Here is a 21,901-nt window from a genome sequence, read left to right as displayed (position 1 = left end):
GTCAAATTTACTGAAATTTTTGTCTTTTCTGAGTTGTAAGTGTAAAAACCCAAAAAGTTTCATTTTTTGTGGATTTTTTCATTTTTGCCTCATTTCTGGACCAGAGTTTCAGTGGAACTTTGAAAATTCAGATTCAAAACCCTCAAAAACATATAGAAAGCTTGTCAAAGCTTGTCAAAAACTTCTGTAAAAGCTTCAATTACTTGTCCTTTCTGAGCACCATTTGATTGGACTAAAAGTGGAAGACGTCAAAGACTCCTTTGTCAGATCTAATGTCTGTATTATGACTAATGTGGTCTACCAAGCACAGTTGTATGATGCCTATCTAAAGGCTTACAAGTGCAACATAAATTTGGTTTTCGGTATTTCATATACTGTAATTATTTTACCTTTATTTTAACATTTTTCAGCCCAATATCAGCCCATGTCCTGTGCTTTGTTCTTGTCAAGCTACAGGTTATCAAGGATACCCATCATATATTTATTGACAGAATTTAAAAGGCTGTCATTATCTATTCATTACTACACACACACACACACACACACACACACACACACACACACACACACACACAAAATAAAAAAAAATAACACTTACTAAATTTTTGCTGTTCATCATCATCAGGTGTGATATGATGTTTTAATTATTACCTCTTTACTACTAACTGTATTCAGAACACATTCTGCAGGCTGTATTCATATATACCACTGAAAGCACCTGCATAATTGTATGATTGTGTGACGCCCAGTTCAGGAGATATGACATCAAATACATTTGTAAAGTAAACAGATGTTTGAAGTTGTTTGATACATAAGAGTTCAGTTCTTTAAAAAAATGGGGATTGCAGCTCTTGAGTGCATCACTCACAGCAGTGAAATAGAGTGCAAGTACACAACACCACTTAGAATATGAAACTGATCTATTCTCATGCTGTATTTAGACAAACATGCCATCATAAAACTGATGGGGAGCTTCTCATAACATCAGCAGGCATGTAGTCAAATGCATTGTTTAAATCAATGAAACACATGTAGATATCATGTTCTGTTCAATGATTTTCTCTTGAACTAGTTTAACTACAGAAATAGCAGCATGTCCCTGTTAGGTCAGAAGTTACATTGGCTTTTGGGAATTATTTATTCAGTAAGAGAAACTGCCATTTATTAACAATATATGACAGAACTTTTCTGTCTGCACATAGTATATTTTTCATTGATTGACATGCCTTGTGGGTAAGAATCTATTTGTGTTAAATTCAGCATCGAGGTGAGATTAGGGCATATATAGGCAGTCATTTTTCCCTTGTTGTGTTTGGGAGTGGAACAGGGAGAGAAGATGTTAGTTGTGGTACGGGGTACCCTCCACCTCACACCGTACGGTGGATTGTGGAGTATGTATGTAGATGCAGATGTAGATGAACAACTGGTCCCTCTGCAGTTGAACAGCTTACAGATTATCAGTCTCCGTTGGCTCATATTTCATTGTCTCTGTAGGGAGGTTATATGTTAGCCTCATTTTAGATGTATCGAGACACTGATTAGCCCAACCCTCAGCTTCACTTGTAGCCCTGCTTATTTGAACGTCTATAATATCTCTCGTAGCTTAAATAACATAATTGAGGAGGTACCAGTACATAGAGCTAGGATGCATACAAGCTTTTTGTATTTTCCAGTAAATCTGAAGAATGTGTTTTTCAAGCGGTGATTTAAATCTGTCCACAATGTAAGGAGCACATTTCCATTTGCATTATACTTTCCAGTACTGTGACTCTGGTTATTCCATTCCTGCCTTCATTTCCTGGAATATGAAACATATCGCACTTCCCTGACTGCTCCCAGCACGCTTATTAGTGTGTGTGTGAGATATATCACACCTCCCTGGCTGCACCATGACTCTCTCTGTCAACCTTTGTGGTGTTGTGTATCATTTTTGTCATATCTCATCATTTAGGTACTCACTTCAACAATTTCATCTCTGCTGTTGTCACATTTTCATTTCTCTCAAAATAAATGAACAAGTAAATCTTAACTTGTCTTCTGCTGGTAGCCATGGAATAGAAATGCTGTTCAGAAAGTTATGAACCTCGTTATTCACCTCATCCTTGGAGTTGAATCGCTTTTGGCCAAATGTTCTTTTAACCTATGGAACAGGAGATAGTCACTGGGTGCCAAGTCAGGACTATAGGGTGGGTGGGCGATTATGTTCCACTGAAACTGTTGCAGGAGAGCAACGGTTTGACGAGCGATGTGTGGGCGAGTGTTCTCATGGAGAGTGTCTACACCCTTGCCCAACATTCCACTTCTCCGGTTCTGAGTTGCCCGTTTGAGTTTTTTCAGAGTCTCACAGTACCTGTCAGCGTTAGTTGTGGTCCCAGCGATTCAGCTCCAATGATGAGGTAAAAGAAGAGGTTCATAACTTTCGAACAGCGTGGTGGTGAGCTGGTATGACATGTGCATACAAAAACTGCCACAGCATCTACAAAAATGCATCAACAGAAATGGTGATTATGTCGAAAAATAGCTAAATGTTCAAGCTGTTAACTGATGTAAACCATTGTAGAAATAAACAGCTCTATGTACTTATAAAAAAATAGGAGACCTTACTTTTGGTATTACCCTCATAAGATGTACGTGTGCATCTGCTATTACTGTAACATCGTCAAATGAAGCTCAACTAAAATTTTCTGATAGCCTACAAGCATGTGCCCTGATAAAATGAATGTGTTAGTGTCTCAGTGGTTAAATGCCAGAATAAGGATCCAAAGGTCTGCAGTTCCATCCCTAGTCAGTTCTACAATTTTTTCCGTTACTTGTCTCTTCTTTTTCCTGTGGCAGTGTTTGTTAATGTGAAAAATGCCAAGTTTCACTGTGGTTCAGAGTCCATTTTAAGCTGTAAGTCCTCCTGTAACTGGTTGGGAAATAGAACGTGGCTTGATGGTGCAGCTCATCCTCACTGCAAGCGGTCAGGGCATTCAATGGCAAGGGATGTCACACAGACAAGAGCAGCTGTTCGTAGTGACTGCTCTTGTTGCATCAACCATGAGCAGCTGGTCGCAGTGACTGCTCTTGTTGCATCAACCGCCACACTGCCAAACCAGCCAAAACCTCATTATCAGCTCGTATGTGTAGTGCAACACAACAGAGCTGCCTCCTGCTACTGCTGCCACACAGCAGTCATATGTGCTAGCACGTGCACACAGGGTTCCCCCAGTGTGCAGCGAATCTGTATTCTGAGGCAACTCAATGCTGACCGGTGCAACAGGCCAGTTGCCACTGTGTCAAAGCCATACTCTGTGTGACTAGCAGAATGTAACAGTAGGTATTTTAACAATATGGCCTGGCCATTGAGGCTCAAGGCTGCAGGCCGTACCATGAAGCCGTGTTCTGTATGGCCAGGCCTTAAAGTTCATTAGTATACAAACCAACCATCAGGTTGACAACAGTTTTGAATTTTTAAGAGAAAAAGTATTTTGCATTGGCATTGCAAAAATGCTTGGTCATCAGTCTGTCGTTACTTCCCTTGGGAGTTTTAAGGAGTGGTTTGGTAAGTTTATTTTGAACTGCAAATCAAACCACACCAGAGGATCTTTTAAGATGAAATTGCAGTAGTGAATACAGCCACTCAGATTCTGTCTCACTTCTGTACTATTTTCATACAAGTCTCACAGATGGCAGCAATATTGTTGAACTGGGATAGTTCTTGTCCAATGACTGCTGTTTTTCTCTTTGTCACAAACGCTTGTCACACTTTGCCAAGATATGAAAGTGCCAGATCACTGTCTCTAAATTTGAAAAATGGTGACATAGTTTTTGATTGTATGACTGTTAGTGGTCTTGGTTTCCCATCAGATTTAAGTAAGATGAACTGTGTTTGTTACTTTTCCTAAGTCATTCTGTGGATTGGAATAAGCAGAACATTCCTAAGCTGAGCTGATTTGTCATAAGATGTACTGCTGAACCAATCATTCCATCTCACTCTTTTTCTAGGAGTGACAACTCTTTTCTGACAGCCTGCAGGCAGATAGTGGACTAGTAGCTTCTCTTACAGCCAGTGCTTCATCACAATTGGACTCAACTCTATGTCTGGTATACTTGCCAGATTGTTGCCAGTGCATGACTATATTTCAGTGGAAGAGCAGTTGCACAAGTGCAGAACCACTCTCCCAATCTGTACTTCCATGGAACAGTAGAGCAAAGACTAATATGGCTGGCAGAAGAGAATGGATGCAGCACTTGCCCAGAGATCATTATAAATGCTCTGATGAGTACCGCTACAGAATATCACACTGTCCTATTCATTCACTAGGGAAGATGAAAATGTTTGCCTTATCTGCAGTGTCCAATAGCATATAATAGTGCTGTCTGTGTACAGAGTGGAGGCTGTTGCCTAATGCTACACATCCTAAATTGGGCAGCGTTTCCTTCACAAAATGCTACCTGTGATGAATAGATATGGTTTTCTGGGGTGTTACTGCTGTGTGTGTGCATCTATAGCCATTTTGAGAGATTTAAGAATGCTCACAAATCAGTCATAACTAGAAGTCATACTCCAGATAGAAGTTGACCCCATTGCTGCAAAAGCACTGCAGAAAAATGCACCATACACATTGTCTGTGAACTGAGCTGCAAGTTAGTTTCAGCATTTTGTACTGGTGTGACTACCACTAATGACACAGTAAAGATGAGTAGCCACCTACAAATTGTTTGCAGTCACAGATGTCAGTCTCTCTTACTTACCACACACTATAATGTGGAAACAGTGGTATAGGTAACTGGGAAACTATTAAAGACATTTGACTCCCACCCCTTGTAACCCCTACCCCACTCATACGACTAATGGTAACAATAGTCTCTTGGAATTCTGCTAACACTTAGCTGTTGTTCATCTTTACCTTAACTTCAAATAATTTTCTTCACCCTTTTCATTTCCCTTCTGTTGTAACCATGGACCCAACCAACCAACCAACGAACTCACGCACACGCGCCCTGACCGTGATATTGCTGGCCACAGTTCCTGTCGTGGCCGTCGGCATCTCAGGGTCTTACCACCAACGGAAGAGGTCGCACCATGGCTGAGCTCGGGTCCGCAGCACCCTCTGCCTTTTGCATATGAGGAGGAGCGCTGGCCCTGAGACGGACAGTCTATTGTCGATTGTCTATTGCTAGCCTTTCGTGGAGCTTATAGCAGAGCCATTGCAGTGTGATATTTGCTATTGTATTCGACTAGGCTCAGTACACGGATTACTCTTGGATATTACTTGGACTTTTATTGCTGGTGTACACTTCATCAGAAATAAAGATAAGTTATCTCTTCATTCTAGCTGGTGCAATTCTTGCCATTAATTATTTTTCGGCCAACAGACATAGCTACATCCTGGTCACTAACCATGCTTTATAAAATTTGTGGTGGCTGCCCCAAAAGTACCGCCAAAGACCTTGGGTTTGGGAGCCATCACAAAACCTTCAGTTTATTATTAGTACTCTTAAATCTGAATCTTGGCTTTTTAAATTGGTTGCAGCTTTTCACTTATCATACACTTTTACCTATTCTGTTTCAGGGGTTGGTGGGACTTTCTTGCATCATCTATTCTTATTTCTTTCCTCTTCTTGTTGCTATCAGCCTGTTTTACACAAACTTGATACCTTGGATTACAATTTTTGTAGCTGCCTTGAATATTTGAAATTTGTTGTCTCAACTTACTAGTGCAGCTGCTTATAAATTATAGATTCTCTGTTTAGACCACTTGTTCAATTATTATGTTTATAAATCTTTAATTTTCATTTTAATTTCTATAGCAGTGCACCATATTTCTTATTTTAGCTTCTCTTCAACTACATGAGCATTACAGTGGTGTTGAAGCTTCTCTTTTACTTTTTTCAGTTTAAAAAATGTTCAGGTAAAGCCTGTGAAGTTCACATTTACGGTAGTGAATCTCTTCCTTGTCGTGGGCCTTGAAACTGTGGAGGAAGAGCGAGAAATCAGTTGAGGGCTGAAATTTCAAAATTAGAACAAAATTAGATGTAATTCCCATCAACTTTCTGACTTTTGATTTGTTCAACAATTGAAATGTAAGCTTTGTTTTTATTGTAGCGGTGGACCACTTCTTACATGAAGTTTTGATCACTTTTAATGGAGCTCTACTTTTCAGTTGGTTTCAGAAGAAAGTGTAGTATGCCTCTGAAGTTCTTCAGCATTGATCTGAAATATAAGTGATGAAGATTACTTCCAAATCTTCCACCAATAAATAAATAAAAAATTGTTGAAATTCCTGGTAGTAAAAGTGCTTTTTGAAAGCTGTGGATTCAAAACAATCATTTATTAGTCAAGGTGGCAAGTACAGGTTTTTATATCTACAACTATTTTTGGCTGCATTAATTAATGACCTTCAGATCTGCAACACAACAAAAATTGCATCTAAGAAAATAATACTATATAAACAATTAATATAAAATAATTCTGACAAAAGTTTGTTCCACCTCAATTTTTTGTTTAGTATACATCACCAAATGGCGAGACACATTGTCATAATTTTGTTTAACCTGTGTTACTTATTATATAATCTAATGGAACAGTGGTGTGTAATTATGTCAGATGTCTTTAAATTGTGATGATGTATGTGATATAGTGCATAAATATGTCAAAAAAGTATAAGTTTAGATTACAATTGTTACCTAAGTTTACAACATCGTTGAGTGCTACATAAAGGAATAAAATCAAACATTCTCCATGTGTGCATAGTGCAAACATATCTGACATGCATATGTTACTCTGCAGACATAGCACAAGAACAAATGAAATGTGTAATGTTGACTCCATTACATGAGACTTTTGTGATCACTGTGTAAGTCTGTTACTAAATATGTTCTGTTGGCAAGTATGCTCAACACCTGTCAACAATGCCCTCAGATGGAGCTTTCTTTCTTTTAAGCGCTGACGCAAGGTGCCTGCTGGTCTTCTTCCTGCTGCCTGCTATGGCATGGGTACTTATCTGTTTACAGATACCGTGTGTCATGAGTAACCAGTGATGTTTACATTCACATGTGGAGTGCACTTAGTAATAGACTACCACAGTAAATATGGAAGTCTCATATAACATAGTCGCCGTCATACTGTGCCTTCAAAATAACGTATGGATGTCAGTTATGCACATATGGAGAATGTTTGATTTTGTTGTCATAAATGGCACTCAAAAATCTTGTAAACTTTTGTAACACTCATAATCTTAACTTGTACTTTTTCTCACATATTAGTATACTATATTATATATAGTGTCATGATTTAAATTTGTCTTATAGGCATCAGATTATATAATTAGCAGTGCAGCTGGAACAAAATTATGATGATATGTCTTACCAAGTGGTGATTTACACTAAATAAAAAAATGGTTTTGGTACACGCTTTCTGTTAGAATGTTTTTATATTAATTGTTTACACTGTATTATTTTCTTAGACTCAGTTTCCCACATATTACAGATCTGAAGATGGCTAATTAAGATAGGCAAAACTATTTACCAATAAAAGAAAAAATTGTACTTGCTATCTTGACTAATAAAGGATTTTTCTGATTGCACAACTTTTAATAAACATACATCACTTATCTCCAATTTGACTATGTCAGGTAAAAACAAAAGTGCTTTTGACTATTTATTGTTTTACTTGTAATTTGGCAAGGTAAAAATCCACCACATGAATATTGCTACAGTTGAAAAATCAAAAAGAATTGGGTTCTTGTTTTATTTGTGGTTATGAAATAATACCAAAAATCTATTTGACTATGAGGAAGCCACAACAAAAACTGTTGACATCAGCTGAACATCCAGTGTGTGCTTCATCTTCAGTCTATATTCACCCTAGTTAAAATTCATTACCTGTGAGTAAATGATCTTTACAGCTGATTCAGGTACACCATGCACTTTGTCCAAATACTTTAATCAGAGAAAATGGCTATTTTTAAGTTCCATTGTTTAACCACTTATTGTAACTCCTTTCCACTGTGTATCTTGATCATTGAACACTAACTTCGGTCGCACCACATTCAAGAAGTGCTTTAATTTAGTCCATAATGTGATAAAAAGTGGTGAATAAATCATATTTTCACATTATAGGCCAGAGTGAGATGTATTTTTTAGTCTCTCATAAATTTCTCTTTTAAGTTAAGTTTATTTATGTGATTTAACTGAAAGTAATTAATGTATCACATCATATGGGAAAATTTATTTTCTTAGATACTGCCTTCACCATTATACTTTTGCATTCATTACACTAGAGCTTAACCCTTTTAGTGCCAAATACGATCTGATCGTGATCCAGATTTTCGGCGAAAAATGCCAGTAACGATCTGATCGTGATGCCTTTCTCATTTGATAGGAAATACTAACAACTTTGCCTTCAAGCGCGGAAAAAATGAATGAGAAAGGCATCACGATCAGATCGTTACTGGCATTTTTCGCCGAAAATCTGGATCACGATCAGATCGTATTTGGCACTAAAAGTGTTAAAAGCTGTTATGTACCCCATGATAGCTACATTACTGAAGTTAAGTAAAAATTAACTATTATAATGTACTAGAATGGTTGCTGATTCCATCTTAAATCTGGAGTAATATATCTGTTCTTTATCCATATATTAATGTATTATAAAGCTGGATGCTGTCGAGTTATTCACATTATCAACAGTACTTTGTCTTCTGGTAAAAAAAAAACATCTACATTCAACCAAAACATTTTTCCTTCTACAGGATTTCGTCTACAGCAAGTCGCCTTCTTAATGGAGCAAAAGTTGGGCCTCTATGCACAATAACCTTTCTGGAACAACTACTTTCAGCATGTGTTGCACTCAATTCAACGAAGGAGTACCACAGTTGGTTGATGTGTCTTGTCAGGTTTCTCATTCAAGAAGGTATTTCCATTGATGTCATATATAAAAACATAATTTTAGAGATGAGTGTTATTGTACATTTCTCAGAAAATACTTGTGTTGTTTCGGCTGTTGTACAGAATAAATTTAACATCTGTTCTACTTAATATGGTTATCTGATCTGACCTGATAACAACAGTAATGTTTCTTTTGTCCGCCCCTGGTAGTTGAGTGGTCAACAAGACGGAATGTCACGCCTAACAGCCCCGGTTCGATTCCCAACTGGGTCAGAGATTTTCTAGTCTCAGGGACTGGGTGTTGTGTTGTCCTTATCTTCATCATTATTTCATCCCCATCGACAGGCAAGTCGCTGAAGATTTTCTCCTCTCAGGGACTGGGCTTTGTGTTGCCCTTATCATCATCATTATTTCATCCCCATCGACATGCAAGTTGCCGAAGTGGCGTCAACTGATTGACTTGCACCAGGCGAGTGGTCTACCCAACGGGAGGCCCTACCCATACAGCGTTTCCGTTTCCAATGTGATAGTTCCCCTCAAAGTTTCAGATTGTCTTAGCCACATTGTTTATTGAAAAGCTGCCCTACACGTGTTAATTACACATCATTTTCGAAGGCTGAGTGGAATATATACATAGTATCATTAGTAAACAAATGGTTACATTGAATCCACAATAGAACTGAAGCATCTAGGGAGCTCTTGCCATATATAAAAGCCTTCCATATTAAAATCACTACATGTACAAAACATACGGGGTATCATGTGAGCAACAGATGACTGCAAATTAATTACTGGTACTATGTGTTGTCACAAGTGATGTCAGCTACAAGAGAGTGCAGGGGTAGCAATATATCTACCATTTACATACTGTAATTTTATAGACATGTGTAATAAATTACACAAAGATTAAAAATGAAATAACAGTAAAACTAGTAGGATATCATATTATGATTGTTCAAACAACTAACTGCCCTATTTAACACACATGCGCTGTACTTAACAGCAAGATAGATGGCTTTACTTGTAAAAAACAATTTCAGCATACATATGGTTAACATTTACAGTAGTTGATGTATACATTCCCCAAATTACAAACACACAGGATAAACTGTAAAAGGATTGCATAGATGAGATGATAAAATAAAATGAATAATATGAAATTACAGTTGTTCAAGTGAATAAACATTGATATAATAGTGTAGGCTAGGTGGCATTGTTTATGAAAAAATAATTAGAGTAAGTACAGTGTAGCTGTGTTATCAACAGTTGCTATGGTATAGTGTCCATCGATGGAGTATCATTGTGATACTATTTACAGTGCATGAAATGAAATGAATTACCAGTAGGATTAACCATAATACTGGTGCTCATTTTGTAATAATGTATATCCATAAAATTTTGTAATAATGGATTCATAAATGTAAATATATATATTTACGATACATACTATATAATGTGAGCACCTCTGCCATCAACTTATGGTGGTTTTGGTTTGCAGAGTATAGCTGTAGTAAATGTACATTTGTAGATTTAAAATTTCAGGAAGGTGAAGGAGACATTAACTACTAACCCAAGATTATTTATGATGTGGAAATATTGCCATGTAAAATTATTTGTGTTTACAATCACGTAAAAAAGGACAATGAACTGTAATGCTCAGTGTATAAACCTATTATTACAATCTTAAAGTTATTACTACAGCCTGATTTGAAAAAGAAGGGAGGTGAATGGAACGTAGGAAAAGTTGGTTGGAAGGGGGGGGGGGGGGGGAGGGGGGGGGGTTATAAAGTTTGAAACGGATAGCAATGGTGTTGTAAGGTAATAAATTTTTTAAAATACTAATTGCAATTAAAAATAATGCTTACAATATATTGTTTGTAAAAAATAATTACGTCATAGCTGTGTTATAAATAGTTATTGTGGTACACAGTCCACATAACTTTCCATCGCAAATACAAATATTGCTTAAAGCCTCATAGTGGCATTGAAGTATTAATTATGTAGCAACAATCATCAGTGCTATTTTAAGATTTAATGGAAGCTATAAAACCAAAGACTGTCTTCCTAGAATAGTGTACATATGAGCTTGAAGTACATAATATGTAACAGTGAAAACAATAAATTATAGATAAAATTATTTAATTGGATAGATAAAAAATCTACTCATCAGCATTAGCAACAAGCAGCCAGATGGTACCCTGAAAAATATTTTGGTGCACCCAAGCTGCCAGATTGCCGCATGCACATAGCAGTCTGGGTTGTAGTGGGGAGGGTTGGTATCCACGTAAGCCGTGCTTACATATAGTGATTTTGATGTTTCCTCTTCATTTATTCTTCTCACATCAAATGAAAACAAAGCCTATTTCTGTGGCTGGAAGCTATCAAATGAATTTAAATAAATTTACATAATTATGGAAGGCTAACACATGTTATTAGTTTCAGTTTTCTTACTTATTTTATTTCCATGTTTTTGGCAGTCAATCACTTTCAGAACAGTGAAGTTATTTTTTTCGATTTGCTATATAAATGTGGCTCTTATTAATCTTTCCCCAGAGGCAGTCAATTTATTATAAACAAAGTGTTTTACTCTGCACTATTAGCTAGTTTCAACTGTTCACTCAATTTCTAGTGCACATTTTCATCTCCTGGCATGTATTTCATTATGCCACAATAAAGAACCAAACAGGAGATACTACAGTATTGGTATTCCAAGAAAATTGGCACCCAGAAAACCGCACTGAAATCATAATATCAGGTTGTGGCCCCATTTATTGTGAATCTGGACATATGAAAAAAATGTGCACTTCAAGCCGAATTGTGCATTTTATTATGGTATTAGAAATTCCAGTGCTCTTGGAGTATTCTGTTGCTTTTATGATGTCATGTAAGAGCTCTTAACACTATATATGTATGAACATATGGGCTTCCTACATCATCGTAGCTCCCCACGTGTTCTCTGGCACTCTTTAGCAATTGCTAAAACAAAACTTATTTCTGACAGCTTGCAGGAAAATTGTGTTTTGAAAAGTGTTCATTTCAAAGTAAATTTCCTTTTGCACAAGATGTTTCATATTACATGTGTGAATGTTCAATGAATTTCTAAAATCACAGAGTGTTTGATTCTCATTTAAAACTTAACACATTGAGGACTAGCCACTTAGAGGAATTTACAGCACAGACACCAGACTTTTATGTCATTATTTAAAATTTTACTGGCACATTTGTGTGACGTATCTTAAAGTGTAACACACGCAATAAAGACCAATATTATACGTGAAAGCTTAACTTTTCTTGTAGCCACACTATATACAGTAATTTAAACCATTAACTTTTCCTATTTGTGTGTTCACTCTACTTAACAATGATGTTGCTGTTGTGACTGACTATGCTATGTGTCCTATGCTCTGAATATCTGCTGTCATTGGCTGGTGAAATCATGTGACATGAGGTATGACTAGCTTACAAAAATGCATTTCAATCTCAATTTCAGTGCTTTGGAAACTAACGTGCTGTTTCGAATCTATACTAGCATAATACAAATACAAACATATGCAGTGTATCATAATATGAAAATATGCAGCGTAACTGTTGCTGCACATCAGAGCTTTCCAAAACTTTTGGTGAAGTTTTTGATTCTGTGAAGTTTCACACTGATGTATAAAACCTTTACCATTCAAAGGATTGATATTTTTACAGCTTGAAGGGAATTATACTGTCACTTATCATCACCTAGGAAGAAGTGTACTATCACATGGGAAAATGTGTATTTTTAACTGGGAAATCCGGGAATTCCTTTTTCTTGTCCGCGTGTACACCCTGGTAACGCATACTTTATGCTCATATGTATGTCATTCTAGGAAGCCAGGCTTAGGTTTATAGCTTCCTTTATATCATATAATAGCAGTAATGATATTTGCTATATCATTAATACTTTAATGCCATTATGAGGCTTGAAACAACATTTTTAATTACAAGGAAAAGTTTTGTGGGGTCTTGCCCACTCACATCGAATAGGGTGCCTAAAGGATGCTGCATTCTCAGAATGCTATACAACAATTCAAGCAAAATCACAGTAATAGTTTTTATTACAAATGTGCTAATACTGTCTGTATACTGAGTGGCCAAGGCTGGCAGGAGCAGTGCTTATATTCTCCTCTTGTAGAGATTGCTCCTGTCATGGTGCGGTCCTGATCAGCACACCATTGGCCGATGTCATTTCACTACCTTCTCTTCTCTTCTCTTTTGTTCTTCATCTTCATTCCAGTGCTTGCAGTAATGTCAGAACATTCCTCCCCCACAAAGTAACGGACCATTGTTGTGTAGGGAGTGCAACCAGGGTGGGGAAGGCAGGAGTGTGAGCTCATTGCCGGCCTGTAAGCTGTGGCTGCAGGGGACATCAAGGTTCCAGCCGTACCCCGCCATCTGCCCTGTAGTCTGGTGGAAGCATTTCCGCAGAAAATGACCAGAATGCTACGCGTCCACCTCTTGCTGCCATGAACCATATGAAGAAGGTGGCGACTGCTGCAATGTGGGTGGGTCCATATCCATCGGTAGGATGAGAGGAGGCGAAGGCTCCATCTCCATTGGGTCGTCCTGCAGTGTTGTGATGACACCCTCTGGTGGCTGTTGTGGCCACATTGTCCTCTGGATCCGTGAATCTGGGGGAAGAGAGACTGAAAGATCATCGTGTACATGACAGATGCGAAACTGATGGCGGCGCTGTAAGCCAACTGGGCCTTAAAGAAGATACATGCAAGTGCCTTGCACCCACCGTCTGCTGCTGTAGTGATTCGAGAATTTCTGTGTAAATTTTAGAACCACTCAGCCTTCTACTGTCTTCAACACATGATATTTTACATATGAGTGTGAGAAAGTGGAATCTTGCCCACTGTGCATCACATGTTTGTGCGTGCAGGTTGGAAATGAGTCGCGAGCAGAATGAAGATGCAGCAGTCGAAATGCACCAACAAGTACTTGTCAGCCAGTCCATGGAAGTTTAGTGAAAGTGGACAAAAGAACCATGGAGTGTTTAAGCTACTCTGTTCTAATTGTGTTTTGACCACTGTTATAGTAATGTGTATAGTTGAAAAAGAACACTTTAAAAACTTTTTTCTTAGCCTTGGTGAAGGGAAGACGTGTATTAAGATTCATGTTGAGAATGGACATGGTTATTAAGCCAACCTTCTCTTATATGTAAATTAACTTTGTCTCTGACATTTGGACATGCAAGAGACTTACTAACTAGTATTTATTTATGTGAAGAGTGGGATTTGTAAAATGTCTGAAGTTCAAATATACAGCATTGGTTGAATCAAATGAAACTTTTTATGTCTACTTATTTTTATAAGTAGCAAAAGTCTTGAGACATTTCTGAAACTAGCAACATACTTCAGAGAAGAAGAGAAAGAGTTTGCAGTGGCAGGCTAACCAGCAAGGAAGGTCGGCCGAACATCTCAAGTAAGTCATCTCTTTAGAGAAGTGGAAGTTTGCATACATACTTCAACACTTTTAAGTCGTCCAAACCATTAGAACATGATGACCATGACAGGACAGAAGAAAAGAGGAATTTCAAGATGAAAACAAGGGAAAAATCTATCATGTATCGCTTTAGTAACCAAGCATAATAAGGAGAAAATCTCACTGTATTAGACCAAGAAGAAATACTCCTAGAACAGTTGGACAAAGAAGATTCAGTGCGGGGATTATACAGCCCTCACACACATCGCGAGGACGCAGACGTGGAAACCAACATCCGATTTTGTCGGCACGAGTTGCTGTTCACTGGTGCTGCCCTGCTTCCACATCTGCTCACCTACGCAGTGAGAACTCTATGCTGGCTGAGCGTGAAACATAACTTAATTACTGTAATAGGAAGTGTGACAGAATACTGTGGAGTGAACTGTTACTGTGTATTTAGTATAATTACAATTAGCATTAAATGCTTACAAGGTCTAAAGCCTATAGTAGTATGGATAACATACAATTACAATTAGCATTAAATGCTTACAAGGTCTAAAGCCTATAGTAGTATGGATAACATACAGCAAGTCAAGGAAACTTCAGAACCACCCATGGCTATGAGAGTTAGCAAAGAAGGACCAGACTGGTGTGAGTTAGTAAATCTGATCAAAACTTTAAATTCTAAATTAGATGCCCAGAGTGAAGCTTCAAATACTCAAAATGCAACTTTAAGTGAAAAATTAAGTTCAGTACATTCTCAACTAAGTACCCATAGTGAAGTGTTGAATGCTCAGAGGGATACTCTAAATGTCCAGAGTGAAACTCTAAATAGTCAAGCGACAAACCTATGTTTGCTAAATGCCAAAGTCGACTCACAAAGCAAAGAGTTTAGTAAACTATGTGAAGGCATGGATGCTGCAAAGACTGAATTTGATGCCTTAAATAGTAAAGTAGAAAATTTGAAATTAGATTTAAAGGATGAATTGACTAGTTCCTTGACTATTCATGTAAATCAAATGTTTACCTATTTCAGCCAGAAACAGAATGATAATTTTCAGAATCTGACAAAAAGGTTAGAATTGAATATTGGAGACAAATGTAATAGTGTAGAACCAGAGCTTAATGAAAAGTTGGGATCCTTTGAAATTGTGTGCAATGTTTAATTCAATGCTGTAAAGCAAGGGTTGAGTACTTTGAGGGTGTCGGTAAGCAAGATAACTTAATGCCAATTACTGAATCGCAAATTAAGGTATTAATACAAGAGTGGATAATGTGGAAAGGAACTTCAAAGATAAGTTGGTGAACTCTGATATCATAAATATTAATAGTTTGGAGGAACAGGTGGTAGAACTTGTAGATCGGGAAGTTTCCAAGAAAGTAACATGTGGAAACATATCTCCTTTTTATCTTCTGAACTTCGCGATACCAAGAAAGTTGTGGATGACCTGTGACGGGAATTCAGACTTATCTAGAATAAAGTAGACAAAGGAGTAACTTCACAGTATGTAGTATTAACTAGTAAAGTAATGACTGATCTACAGTGGTGGTGGGAGGTCTAATTCAGGATTATCCAGGCAATTTCCTAAATTTAAGCCAGACGAGGATGTACATCCGACTCATTTTTGTAAAGATTCAATCAAGCTTTGCCAAAGAATTGGGAAGATTCTAAAAAGATCGTATTTCCTCTGGGGTGCCTACTAGGAGAGGCCTCAGAATGGGGAACTGTATATACTGAGAATTTTTCTTGTTAGGGAGACTTTCAAAGGAAATTTAAAGAGAAATATTGGTCTGCTAATGCGCAGGAAAAGTTAATAATCACGTCTGTGGACCCAAAATATTACAACAATACTTGGGGTACCATGAGGAAATATTTCGACTGGCATCTAAAAACATGGGCAAAGTACTTAGATAAGCCAATGGAAGAAGAGGGATTAGTGCAAATTTTAATTAGACGATTACCCAGTTGTGCAAGAAAAGACATCTTATTTAGTGGCTGGAAAACGGTAGAGGAACTGTTATCTTTCGTTGATGTACTAGATGCCATAAATAAGGACCATAATGAAGCTTTACACCAAGGGGAAACTTCGAACTATTAAAGAAATAATGGAAATAATTTCAAAAAGCATGAAGTAAACCTCGCAAAAGTACACCAGTACAATAAGCAGCATTGTAACGACAATTACCAAAAGAAGCATCCACCTTCAAATCTAAATCCCGTAACTTCCAAGGATTTGTACCGAGTAACCACAAAACGTTGAATGGAAATGTAGTACCTCGTTTCGGTAACCAACCCGTAATGAGTGGTAATGAGGAAAACATGGTTCAGTCTGTATTCAGGGCCGGGGCCCAGATTGTAGAGATACACTAGGAGGCCTCATTTGGTATATGTGTGTTAACTTTACCCACAAAATACCTACAAAGGAATGGTTGCTGCTTGAAGAACCATGCTTAGATACTAATAACCCACAACCTATAATAGCAGGGACTGTGAAGACTTCCGAGATTAACATATTTATAGACTTGGGGAGTGAAGTATCACTCATATCCAAAGAATTCTTTAACTCGATACAAAATAAACATCACTTACCATTATTGCCAGTAACTGGAGTATATATAGTCGGGATAACTGGAACGAAAAGTGAAATTGTGAAATATGAAACTCAGGTGAACTGTCATTTTGGAGGTATACTATTTTGTCAAACACTATTGATAGAAGAAAATATTAACAGGAATGTATTGTTTAGTTTAGATTGGTTATTAGAGTTTAAGGTCACCTTAAACTTCTACGAAAATCTTTGTTTTGGTAAAGGGAATAGTAGATGTTGGATTCCGTTTATGATAAACAGCTGCATTGAAAATCAAACAGCGGAGTGTCAGTGTCTCTGATTAACAGCTACAGCACAGTTGTAACCAAGATCGATAATGTAGATCCGGAACACATCGAACTGATATACACAATAGAGTTAATAAATCCCAAATATTGACTGAACAACAAAGAGAGATTTATATAAAATTTTAAAGGAATATGAAGTAGTTTCTTCCGATTGTCCAGGTAACATCAGCGACTATATTTGTAAATTCAGAATCAAAGATGACACTCCATTCTTCTGTAAGCCATATCCCATACCTGTGAGTTTTAAGGAAGCAGTTAGAGATGAAATCAATAAGATGACTGATAATAATATTATAGAACGTAGTTCCGGCATCATGAATAATCCTCTGGTCATGGTGAAAAAAGCTACAGGTGGAGTACAATTAGTGTTAGACTCTCGTACATTGAATTGACATATAGAGACAGAAAGAGACAAACTGATTAATATTGACAAATTGTTATCCAAATTTGAAAAGGCAAGGTTCTTTAGCACGATGGAGCTGACTGTGGGATATTGGCAAATAAAGTTACATACAGAATCTTAAAAAGTATACAGCATTCCTGTTTGATGGAAAATCATATCGTTTCAATGTACTGCCATTCAGACTTAATGTCTCCATGTCTGTATTTATACGTGCGTTAGATGAGGCACTAGGCAGAGAGTTATTGAAGGATTTATAATATATGTAGATGATATCCTGATAATATCAACTACTTTCGAAGAACATTGTTTAACTTTGTGCAAGACTTTGAAAAGGTTTAAAGAGAAAGGTATTATGGTGAAACTGTTGAAATCTATTTTGTGCGCCAAGAACTTAAGTTCTTAGGTCATATTGTAGGGATACAGGGATTAGACCGAACCCTGAATGCATCAAAGCTATCAAAGAATGTCCACACCCCAAAAATGTAAGACAGCTAAAAGGATTTTTAGGTATGGCCAGATACTATTGATGTTAAATACGAGGGCAAGAACTAAATGACCCGAGAATTTTACGTTTATTAAAAAAGGGAGTACCATGGACTTGGAATCAAGGTACAACTGATGCATTTGAAAACATCAAAAGAGCACTTGTAGAATCACCCATATTACATCCTCCGGTTATGGTCAAACTGTTTTAAGTTGTCAAGAGATGATCTGATTACGGTATTGCTGTGAAACTTTGCCAAGGAGAGTGGGATTTAAAGAATGTAGAACACCAAACCATAGCTTTTGCTAGCCGTAGGCTAAATAGGTATGAATTAAATTACACAGCTATGGAAAAGGAACTATTGGCAATTGTGTAGGGCATTCAAAAATTTCAAACGCTACTGTGGGGATCTGAAATCCACGTTTATACAGATAATCAAGCTTTATCCTTTCTAATGAGTAGTCAATTATTGCACAATAGGTTAATGCTATGGATGCTTTTCCTACAGGAGTATGATATTAAGATACGATATGTAAAAGATTCTGAGAATATTGTACCTGATGCTTTGTTTAGGCTACCCATAGAAATGAAAGAATTGAAATGTACAGAAGGACCCAGCGTTATTTTTACCATTAATTTTATGTCAGTAGAATATCCGAACATCAGAGTAAAGGAAATGGCCGAAAGAATAACAGAAAATATCCATCGTCTTGATCAATTAGGAAAATGGAAAATTGTAGGTCATAACTTATTATAGAGAGAGCACAACATCACAGCGTTGGTGCTTATGTATTCCGAAGGTAATGGAAGACGCACTTGTGTGGTATGTTCATACAGGATATGGACACTTCAGAATAAAAAAGTTAATAACACATATGAATAAGTTTTATTATTTTAAGAAACTAGGGCGTAGAATAGCATCTTTGATAAGAACTTGTGAAATTTCCGAGAAAGTGAAAGAGAATAATACTCATGTAAAATACAAAATGTATCCTATTATTCCTATCGTCACATGATCTCACAGCGGCAGCATTTTTTGGACCAGTTCCAAAAGGAAAGGGAAGAGTATCATACATTTTGGTCATCATAGAGTGCTGGTAAAAGTATGTTAGACTATATCCTGTTAAAAAATCAAATATGCTAACAGTTATACACTTTTTACAACAATACTTCCTAGAAGTAGGTAAACCAAAACGGTTTCTTACAGATAATGGACCACAGTTTGTAAGTAATGAATTTAAAGAATTCCTAGCATGGGAAGGTATTCATCAGGTGCTAATATCTAATTATAACCCATCATCAAACCTGTGTGAACGAGTGATGAAGGAAACTGGAAAATTGTGTCATACTTACTGTCATGAGAAACATACTTTGTGGGCAACAAAAATTAAAGATTTTGAACTTATTTTAAATGAATTACCACATTTATTGACTGGGTTGACACCTTTAGACGTTATAGGTAAAGCATTTATTGGAGAACCTATAATTAAGTGTTTTAATGGGTCTGAACAACCAAGTATTGATTACGAAGTGAATCAGAAAATAGTTTCTAAGAAATTAGTTGAAAAAGCACAACAAAGAGTAAGTAAACATAATGAAAAGGCTGTGGAACGTCAATACGAAGTTGATGACATCTTCAAAGCTCGACGCTAAAGAAAGAGACTCATAAATTTTTCCAGACATATGAAGGACCATATCGAGTACTAATGATAAAACATCCCAAGACATTATTTTTAGTAGATCCGGCAATTGGATTAGAGAAGGGGAAGTACAATGTATACGTTCCCCAGGGACATTAACATTCTGTGTTAATGGGTGGAGTGACAACCGTCAGATCCCAAGCTGTTTTCGGTGTTTCTTCCAAAACAGTTTTCCTGCACCAAATTCCTTTAAAATTTTACACTATTCTGTCATCTATTCCTAAAATCTATCCTATAATTTTAGTGTTTAGAAAACTGGACATGACAATTAAGTAGAAAATGATCCACGCGAATGACAGAATAAGGAGGAAAGCAGTATCGCCATAAAAATAAAATGAATGAAGTATTATATGTGTGGAAAATATAATGTCATGTAACAAACTATACAATAGTGTATAAATTTCCTATTTTATATAGAATATTTTATACCTTTTATGAAAGGTGATGTAAATGGAAGTGTTTGTATCAATTTTGAAAGGGGTGGTTAACACAGATAAAACCATTGTTTACAAGAACACACAAATCATGGCTAACACAAAACATACATCACACTTTCAAACAACCCTCACAAACAAGTGTGCCTGATTCTTCATCACTTGCCGTTTCCATAGGATTGCTAAGATTTCCTTTGGGGACCTCAAGGGTGAAGTTGGGGATGTCCGTTCGGTAGGAGACAATTTAACAGCAAACCACCTCTGGTGTCTCACTCAAGTACCTGTGAGGTAGGAGGTAGGGATCCTGGCAAAGGAGAGTGGGAAGGGTTTCCCGTCCTTGGGGCTATCTTTTTTTCTCTTCTTCGATCTTAGCAACAACATCTATTTTTTTCCTATATTACTTCTCAATTGAGGAACTATCTATTTTTTTCCCTCTTTCCATATTCACTAACTTCTATCGCTGAAGAAGTCCTTCCTGGTTTCCATGGTTTCTAATAACCTACATCTTATCTTTAGATAAGAACACCAAAGAATCACACTACATGAACACACATCCACTTACACACAAGAATAACCTTATACACAAACATTGAAATTACAGACTAAAAACCTGTTGCGATGTGAGAACCGACAGGTGTTGTAGGTGAAAGAATGTGTGTACATAGGAACATATGTACATATATATAAAAACTATGACAGTTCTACCTCGTTGTGTATACATGAAGAGGTGTATATAAAGAAAGTATAGTGGTGATCAACTCATGCACAAAGAGAGACAAAAGCATGTGAGTTAGTGGAATAACTATAAAGCAGTGGTGAGCAGGGGATGGACAAGAAAGAGGCATGAGCAAAGAAAGAGAACGTAAGCTAGAGTGGAATTAATCGTTATAAGTCATTTAGGAAAAATCAGTGGATTGTAGGATAGTGGAACTTAAATAGTGTATGTAGACATATTATCTATGGAGAGTATATGATTTGAGAAGTAGAGGAGAACACTAGGAAATAGATTATGTATTAAGAAGTGAATGTGAAGTCTGAGATAGATTTATATCTTAACCAGAAAATACTTAATTTGGTTATACATAGAAGTGTACACTGGAGTAATGAACCGTGAGGCCTATTCAAAAAGGATAAGTGGGGTGTACCCAGCATTTACTGAGTATAAAGGGCAGGTGTACCTACATGGAGATAAGATGACCTGTGGCCTATAAAACATCACTGTTTCATAAAGGGACATACCTACCAGAATGGAAAGAGTGGGTGAGCACTCATAAGGTCAACCCTCAAGTAAGGTATAGGTACTGATCCTAGCAGAAGGGGACAGTATCGTGACAGAAGTCACACATTTTATAGCGATAATTCTGGAAAGCATGAATTCTATACAAAATTAGCATTATTGTGTTTCACTTAAATAAATGTCAAAAAGAACACTTTCCTTTTGCTCAGAGTTCCTCCAAACTGCAAAAAATAATAAAACTAGTATGTACTAATAAAAAGGTAGTACAAGGAATGAGAACAGAAAATAGATTACTCAACATTACATGAACACCTGAAGTTTACAACTGGAAATAAGGAAAGAGTCCTCACGATTCCTAAATACTAGTCAAGCTTACTAAATCACAAATGAATACTCAGGTCTTGATATCAAAATAA

General features: G+C 36.9%; 1 protein-coding gene across 1 annotated transcript in view; it reads left to right on the top strand.

Moving 5' to 3' along the window:
• LOC124771029 (protein HIRA-like) overlaps window positions 1–21,901 on the top strand; it is a 303,194-nt gene that overhangs the window by 264,405 nt on the left and 16,888 nt on the right. The window contains 1 exon segment of the mRNA XM_047249270.1: window positions 8,739–8,899. Coding sequence (XP_047105226.1) covers window positions 8,739–8,899 — 161 coding nt within the window.

Source organism: Schistocerca piceifrons, unplaced genomic scaffold (assembly GCF_021461385.2).
Source record: "Schistocerca piceifrons isolate TAMUIC-IGC-003096 unplaced genomic scaffold, iqSchPice1.1 HiC_scaffold_866, whole genome shotgun sequence".
NCBI classification, from domain to species: Eukaryota; Metazoa; Arthropoda; class Insecta; order Orthoptera; family Acrididae; genus Schistocerca; species Schistocerca piceifrons.
Note: the sequence above shows the minus strand (reverse complement) of the source record. Positions and strands in the feature narration are given on the sequence as shown.